A 9,635-nucleotide genomic window follows, 5' to 3' on the forward strand; every position below is an offset into this window, starting at 1 on the left:
GCTGTTCAGGCTGCGAATGACCTGCTACAATGAACCAAATAGTTAACAAGCACTGGGTGATGCAAATTTGAATCCTAGAGGGCAGTGTTTCCCTCAAGTTTGCGAGCACACCTTGCTATCTCATGTCACCTAGCATAAACAGTAAATTAAAGGCTTTCTGTTGATTACCTTCAAATAATTAACATCAAAAAAGTGTGCTATGATATTGACTAGTAAGATATGTTCATAGCTAAGGACTAGACAAGAGACTGGTTACTTCTAAGTGATTAATTATTCGATTCAATTGATGACAGTGTTGAAAGTGAATATATTTATACCAACAATCCTCACACTAACAGTTTAGTACTCTATCGAATGGATTATGTAATTTGACAAACAATGATGAAGTTATGGATTTTTCCAATTGTTATTATCAAAACTGATTATCACGTTAACAAAAGATATGTAAAGTTGATTTTATTACATAACACCACACAATAATCAAATGTGATTACTTGATGACAGAGACAATCAAATCAGGTTGTCAAAAGTTATGAAATCTATATTTTCGTATAGATTATGTTTAACTATGAATTAGGGCATTCCTTGTTGCTTTTACGTTAGACAATATATATGATGATATTTATATACGTATAGAATGTATTTTATGTAGATGTGAGTAGGCTGTGAACAATAAAACTAGAAGAGTGTAGATTTTTTTGAAATATTTTAAAGAATTGGACAGAATGATAATATACATAAATGATGATGCCCGGTAAGAGAAAACAAATAAGATGAAATGTTTTTTTATGTAGATCAACCACCACCCATATCAGGAGCTGGTCATCCGCAAACACAAAAAACAGTATCAAATTCAAAAGGAAGGCATATACAAACTATACTGGTCATATCAAACTGAGTTCAGAAGAATGGAGATATGTATTTAACTGGGATAATTAAGTACACAGGTATCGGTTTGATTCAATAAACAATTCGGTGAACTAAATTTCCTTTGTCATTAGTGCCATAAATTCTTCCAGGTTAACTAAGAAAGAAAATATGAGAATAAATCAAAACAATAATTGACATAATAATACTGAATACAATGTATATTACGCATAAGATAGATTCAACATATTTTAGAATTATTGAACGATAAACAATTTAAACCACAGAGATGGAAATTTCTCTATTAATAATATGTTACAATCAACATAGGAGAGTTAAAATTTTTTTTAAATGTCTACATTTTGAATCACGACTAATATGTTCCCCACATACTTAATATCTAGCGCTGGGCTCAGGGATGCTCTGACCCCGGGTGGGGGTTCACCATTGCACCTCGGTGGGTTAAAATTCGCGATGAACGTAATCGGGTGCGCTGGGGAGTGTAGTTTTCGTCACTGAGGGAGAGTCTCATAGTCCTCCCCTTAAAAATAAGAAAATATGAATAATAATCTACACACGAATAACCGCTGACTTATAATACCAATTATTCCGATCAAATAGAAATGACAAAAAAAGTAATTGAACAATTCATAAAACAACTTAGTCTTCTCAAAATGAAATAAACTTCATTTATGTACAAAAAGCATAACTGAGATTGTATAATTATGAATACTACACAAATACAATACAAAAAAAACAAATCAAAAGTGACACTGAACGTAACGAAATAACTAATAAGACTGAATTTCTGACTATCGTATTCATGAAGTGCATAAAGAATTTATCCTTAACAAATTTGTCCAAATAGAAAGATATACTTTTTATGAATTTCTATATGTAAGAGAAAATAAAGTTGACCTGATTTTCAATTCATTTACATAATATTCTTTAGGTTTTAGATGATTCACCATCAAAACAACACAAACGATTATTCTCTTCAGTCAATTAATTTACTGGAATACATATCCCAAGTATGATATCTACAGATTGTATGATAAGTATGTAGTGAACGAGAATTCAAGTGGAGAGAACTAATTTATCGTGTAGTAAATACATCATTTGTACATCTTTGAATTGTACTTTAGATACTCCGCCACTTTTTTAATCCTGTCGTTATTACGATTGTTTTCTGCATTTCTTTCTCCTCTTTTTATTTCAATCTTCTGCTGGTAAGAGTTATAATTCTAGTTCCTGCTGCACACTGCTTATGTAGTGAAGAAACACTCAGGTGGGGAAGACCAGTTTTTTCTATTTAATACAAAATTACAGTATCTTCGTAAATAATGAAAACTTTACATTAAATACTTCATTTCCACATCTTCAATCACTTGTCCTTTACATTTTTCATGATTCTTCCAGTTCTGTTTTTATTTCAATTCCTTTCTGTTTCCCTTTCGGTTCACTTTAGTTCAAACTCCTCAATCCTCTTTTGATAGACATTCCACTCCTGATTGGTGTTACATACTACTTATATCTGCCAATATAAGTAGCATACACCACAAGTACATTACTATTGAACAATTGAGAAGAATTATAACTGTAGGTATGTTTCAATTGTTTTTCAATATATTTTTCCGATTTACAGAAGTTTAGTATTGAATATTAAGTAGTCTACACAGTTTTTGACTTAAATTCACTTCAGATAGATCTCTTTAAGTTGTCAGTAGATCTTCTAAGTTAAATTAAAAATTATCTTCGTAAAAATCAGAAAGGTATCCCTTAACTCATACAGACAGTCATGCCGCATTTGTTGAGATGATTGCATTGGTTTGTACATTCCTTATTATATCTGTTATATCTCGAACTTAGATCCTTAGTATGTCGCGTATAACTTGAGCACTCGAACACTAGAATCTTTCCAAGTCGCAAATGAAAAGACAAAAGACAAGTGGAAGGAATGTTATTCCAAACAGTGTCAATTATGATACAAAAATGGTAGGTGCTTATAGCTCTTAGTAAGAACGAAATCATCTTTATAGTTATCCGATCCGCACACAGGGGGGTATTAGCATTTTTCCAATAGGGAAGCTACACGTAGTGATTCTGGAATATGTTCGGTTTCTTCTGAGCTTTTTAGAGCTTCCTTAAGTTCATCTGTGGACCGTCCTCACACTGTCGATCAACTGTACAGTACAATAGTTTGTTATCGATATCCAATCACTGGTGGGATTGTGGACTGAAAAATATGCAGTTAACAAAGTGATTTAGACAAAAGGTTAGTCAGCACCAGAGGATATCAGTTTTGGTTGCACATGATAGTTTGGGAAGCTTAATCAGGATGATCTTGAACAAAATGAACTGTTTTACAACACGAAGATTGATCTGTAGGATCTACCGATTTAATTAACGTAAGTTTTCACTTAACTAGAAATTTTACTCAGTACTACAATGATTTTGTTTAAGAGATAAGAATCAGTGATCTTTAGAAAGCAATGTGTGATGAAAACTTAATCAACATAATAGTTCCAGAAGTTTGAAAAAATGGTGTAAGTGATTTCAAAGTGGATTTTTAAATAATATGACCGATCAATATATTCTTTAGTATGAGGCATCGAAGTAATAGCCATTTAGTCTTTATTCTGTAATTAATACAAAAATATTCGATGACTGGTTCAATTTTTCATAATTACTAACACGAAGTTACCAATGCTCATGGGATAAATACATCCAATTTAAACAGAATTTCAAATAGACAACCTTGTATCACCTAGCTCTAATAAGTAGTTATTATACACAACACTAAACATGATAACAATAATATATATCTAGGTTACAAAACATTAATCAATATACCTTTATTTATTATAACAGATATTAATTCAATTACTGTTGTATATAAATAATCGGACATGTTAATGGCATTCTAAACACAACATAATAATGAATGATGTTGTACACTTTACAATCATCTGAATTATGAATTTAACATCATAATTATATAGACCATAAAATTTGATAACAGGAGCCAAACAATAGTATTAGTGTTATAAGCAAAATATCATGTGTATACACACATAAGCGCAGTACATAAACAGTACATTTGTTTTGTTATTATTCATCGTTTGAAACGGACAAAATTTATATTAATAATGATAAAAAATATGATGAATCGTGAGTTGTTTATTAAAAAAAGAGAAAAATGACAAATTAATAGATATATAATAAGTATTGGTTATATTGTACAATATTACTATTGTATATTAACAAAAATATTGATTTTGATATTGACAATTGGACAAACAATGATTAACATGAGTATTACTGTTGACTAAAATAGATGTATATACATGAAGATGCTTTAATTAGAGTATATTTATATAATAGATGAGTATAACAGTGTAGTAATTGGAACATTATCTGAATTGGTTTATGACAATAGTAATAGTAATAATGATAATAATAATAATCTAGAACAGTATACTGTATAGTAAGATAATTGTAACTTTGTCAACTAGGAACAAAATAAATGATGATCACATTCAAGTCATTACGAACAATGAGACAAATAAAAATGATAACAGAAACTGAATTATGACCGTTTACTGCTATTCGACAGTTATTATGTCATGTCTTACTATATAATAATAATAATAATAAATAATAATAATAATAATAATTTTCATGTTTTCATGTCGCGTTGGTAGATGGAGATTACTTGGTGGAGGTCCAAGAGATAATTATAATCAAAGATCGGAGAAGTCATGCGATATGGCTGAAAATTAGTCACAGAGATATTGTGGTGATGCATTTAGTCCTAGATTCTAAATTTTTGATACTCTAGGTTAATCAGACATAGACCAAATAAGAAGTGAAAGACGTTAATGAGGACATGTTTTTTGTCAGGATTTGGTTTAGCTTTCTAAGGAAACAGATATATGCTATTGGTTGAAAATGTGGCTTAATTTTCTAGGGGACTAGATGAGTAATTTCTGAATTAAAAGAAATAGATCTCCTCAAATACAGATCAATACATCGATCATTCTGTCTACCGAAACATGTGCTATAAATATAAGTTCACCTTAAATGGTATAAAGAATTAATAATGTAGTATACGCATATTTGATGATTTATTGAAATGTTTTAAGAAGCATCAAAATATATATGTAGTAAGTTGAATCACTAACAGATGACTAAAGAAATCATAACGCTTTTTTATTTGATAAAATATAATTGGATAAATACTTCTGCAATAAAGTTATTGTATTCAAAAATCAATAGCATTCACTATCTATTCAAGAAGTCAGTAATACTGAAATTAATATAATGTGCAATTAAACAATAGTCACACATATTTACTGAGTAAAGGTTTGCTTTAATCCACATTCAATGTGTGAGGACAAAGTGACACTAATTATCTGCCTAAACAAGAGTCAATGAAATGAGGTTCAAACCTGTGATCTGTCAACTGAAAGCCGAGTACTGTAATAACAAATTCACTGCTCTTCGTTTTGGAATTAAATATATCCACTTTGTTAATAATGCCTATCATCAGAAAAGTTATTAGAGGGGTTCCAATAAATGGTGTACTTAACGTAAACAAAAAGATTGAGCAGTGTAGCAGACAGATAGAGTGACGGGAAACAGAAGACGCATAAAATTGAATAGATTCTTGTTCATCAGAACACAAAAATGTTCAAAAAACAGAAAATAGTAAGGTAAAACAAACGATAAGGATATAGTCAGATTGTCAATGAACCTATGCAACTAAAACTAGGCGATTCAAATTCAAAGAAATGTAATTAGTGAATGCAACTGCGTCATTGTAGATGATATATATTTAAGTCATGTAGGACCTTTAACTATTGATTTACGACATCCGAATAATTTCATTTTAAAAAATCTAAACATCATCTTTTAAAGCTAAGACAGATATTAGGTAAGTTGTAAGTCCCAAAGAAGCAAAATTACTGGTTTCTGTCTAAATGTTTAGTTCTCCACTGAAAATGTGTAGAGTTTTGACTTACTGGTATAAGGAATTACTGTTAAGAATCTGCAACAAATCCATAACGCGAAATGTGATGTGTTTTAGGATAGTATTACTAGCATTTACAGTTAATAGCTAGCAACATTTTTCAACGGACCGATAACTGATTGGTTAGTTGTATCAGAAAAGAATTTCATAATTCATCGAATGAAGTAGAAGTTAAATATATAAAAAAGGTACTAGGGTTTATGTTGAATTCAAAGTCTGGTATATTATTATTATTATTATTGTGTACATATTTATGACCAGACATATCAGGCTATCTAGCTGTCCAAAGTTCAGACAGTATTACAAGGTTTGAATCTTTAACAGATAAGAAGAAAGTCGAAAACTGAAACAAGTGAGATATACAGATGTCTGTCAAAAAGAATGTATGTTAACTAGACAGATTGTTTCGTCATGATAAATTAAAAAAATTGATTTCATGCCCATATTTTTTGCAAAATAGTAGAAAATGAATGTTTAACTGATACATAGTTCGCATGCACCAGTTCTGAATGTGTATTTGAAATCGACTTTTAAATGTCATACGCCTGCAAATCGTCTACGGGTCTCATTGGCCTAGACTGAAATTTTGCTTACAACGTTTCAAAATTGAAATTAGTTTATTTGCTTACGGAGAAGACGATAAAATATGAGATGAATAATGTTTCAAGTTTAGCATTTTTGTTTGTTTCCCTCTAATTAAAATGAGGAGAAATTAAAGAATAATATGAAAAATTTCTACGTTAGATTAACTATATGTCGATAGGATATTTAAATGTATTGAGATACATTGTCGAGTTGTGTCTGGAGAAATATTAACTAAGCAAACCAGGTAAGAAAAAAAAGATCAAATGTAAATGTGAACAATAACTAGGTTATTAAAGTATATTAAAGAAATGGCAATCTTTTCATGCATGCAAAAGTAAGAGATAGATTAATAAACATAATGGATATGGACAAACTGGTTGAGCCATAGCATATATATATGATGTAACGATATCAACGACAAGTATAAACATACACATATGAAACTAGAATAAATTATTCATGTCAACTATAATAGTGTAGGACATACATAGTGATAGAATGGTTATTCACCAGTGACAATAATGATAAGGCATACAAAATGTAATGAAAAATGGTATTCTTATCATTGGGAACAAGGGAAATGTTAATTAGATGCCAGTGACCAAATAATAATACATAATAGAATTATGTTTTAAAAGTATATATATATATATATATATATATATATATATATATATATAAATGATATATGGAAAGAGAATGAGAAAATGTATACAGAAAACGGAAATGACAGAAATGTATTCAACTTTCTATATATAGTGTAATAAGAATAAAAGCAATAACAATGTCTATTGTTATTGTAAGTTTTTCAAAGTAGAGGATAAAAACGATGTGTACAATATGCTGAAATTTATTAATATTCATTCTCTTAGTATATGTATTAATCGAATCATGGAGTAAAGTAGTCGTGAAACGCAAGTTTGACATTATCTTTTATTACTGAGAATGAGTCAAAAGACATACGACAACTCTGAAGAAGTTTTGCCTATAAGGTGTAAGCCAAGACTGTCCGTATAACAATAGAAGACAATAATTCTGAGTAATTCAGGTCAAAACCAGAGAATGAGGCGTACGGTACAAGTTGAAGATCATAATATTCCTCACAGGTTATCGTTCTAATCATCAAATATTTTAAACATCACACTACAATAACAGTAATAATAATAATAATAATAATCAGTGACAGTGGAACACTCATTATTAACCTGAAAAACTGAAGTGATTATTATAAGCTAATAAAAGGCCGTTGCTATGAGTGTGTTTTATTTAAAGTGAAGATAAACAGAATTAACCTCTACCAAAATAAAATAGCTGCTATAAACTTACGCCCACCATCTCCATCTCGATCAAATTCCTCTATCATGGCACGAAGTTCCTGATCTGATAAATTTTCACCAAGTTCTCTAAAAGAAAATGAACAAGAAACAGATGTATCAACCTGCATTGAATAGTAAAATTATATTCATGATTTTGTTAAAACTACTCAAATACTTATTCAACAATCTAATCTGTACTAAGAGCTTCATGTTATGGTAGAATAATTAATTGGTAAAATTCCAGTGATTGGGGCTGCCAAATGGATAATTTTTCTGTGGAATTCCCACACGAACAGGTTTCAGAAAACAGAATTACTCTCCAACGGATTAAAAATATATTAGGAAATTACATACAGAATATTCAACCAAAGCAGTAGGATTGAATTACTCATCGGATAACAAGCAATCGATCAGTAGTATAAACAGAAACAGTAGACCACTAATGAGACCACGTTTCTACTCGTCATATCGATTCGAAACAACTATTTTATCCCAACTATAAAGTTATCTGGTTTTTTGTCATAATATAATAAATTGACCGTTCTTCTATTAAAACTTAATTAACAAAGGAGTATTGAATGGGTTCAGATATTATACATAAATTTTATTTGGTAGATATTGTAAAAATAATCAGTCCTAGTGTTTCGACTAAATAGACATGATAGTGTTAAATTAAGATTTTACCTAACAATAGTCCAACGATAGATAAAATTGAAGGAATCATCGGTTAATTTGTGATCTCTACTTCGTCTCACGGTTAATCTGCAAACGGACTAAGTTTTGCCATTTTGACTGAACATATAACATATGACTAATAGTTTTTATATCTTAATATATATAATCAGTTGGATAGAGGTTCGGACTTTTGAAATCCATTCGGTTGTGATTCGGAAATCACTCAAGTGAGTAAAACTTATCGGTTTTGGAAATCTCAATCTTATTAATGACCTTATCAGAATGATCGAATCATAACAAAGCGTTAGATATTTTAGTCAATAAGTTCTGTCCCTAATATGTAATATAAAGAAAAGTGTATGATACTGATTTCATAAGATGTATGAAACGACTTCACTGATGGATTATGTTGGATCTTATTAACAAATAAAGGGAAAATGAATAAACGACTATAACAATAGAACACGTGAAGAAGTTTTTCCCTAAAAGCCTGAAATCAAGCAAGGAGACAAACAGTAACAAGGAAATGTCAAGCAATGAAATCATTCTAAACTACCCTGAAATCGAACTCAGAGACCTTATCTCAGCATAAAATGCTCTTTTCATTCGAAAACTAATTATTTTAATCCTTTGGATAGTTGTTACTTCTAATTTATGGCATGGTGAAAACTTTTCATTCGATATGATCAATGTTAGAATATGAAAATAATATCACTTGACAATAAAACCCTAACTGGTAAACAGAATAAAGTGTACAATAGTCTAATGATTATCACAAAATATAAATACGCTTACACTATCGACGACGACAACAACAATTAACAGTAATTAGGAATATACAAAGATGAAAAAGTTAGGGGGAGGAGTGTGAAAATACTGAACCTTAAGACGTGAATTCTATATGATGAACAGATATAATAAAAGATATCTTCAAGTGTTCTTTACAATCACAAGAGGTTGAAAAGCTCTCACTAATTTTATTCAATCAGCCGGTGAACTAATTGACAACATCGGAAAACAGCTTTCACTTTAAACTTGTTCTGAGTAATATTGAGTTATGATTTATTATGCAGAATGGTATGACTGATGGTTTTTATTAATTGTCCTTGTTTTTATTGTTCCCAGAGTTCGCTAGTTTGACCATTATATTTCTTATTGAA

At 30.1% G+C, this 9,635-nt stretch overlaps 1 protein-coding gene across 1 annotated transcript in view; it reads right to left on the reverse strand.

The window, feature by feature from the left end:
* Nucleotides 1-389: 389 nt before the first annotated feature.
* Nucleotides 390-9,635, reverse strand: part of Smp_083740 (putative centrin) — a 23,654-nt gene continuing 14,408 nt past the window's right edge. The window contains exons 5-6 of the mRNA XM_018794295.1: nucleotides 7,811-7,887; nucleotides 390-1,024 (exon numbers count right to left, since the gene is read on the reverse strand). Coding sequence (XP_018648722.1) covers nucleotides 981-1,024; nucleotides 7,811-7,887 — 121 coding nt within the window. The 3' untranslated portion in view covers nucleotides 390-980. The remainder of the gene's footprint in view (nucleotides 1,025-7,810; nucleotides 7,888-9,635) is intronic.

Source organism: Schistosoma mansoni, chromosome 1 (assembly GCF_000237925.1).
Source record: "Schistosoma mansoni strain Puerto Rico chromosome 1, complete genome".
NCBI lineage: Eukaryota > Metazoa > Platyhelminthes > Trematoda > Strigeidida > Schistosomatidae > Schistosoma > Schistosoma mansoni.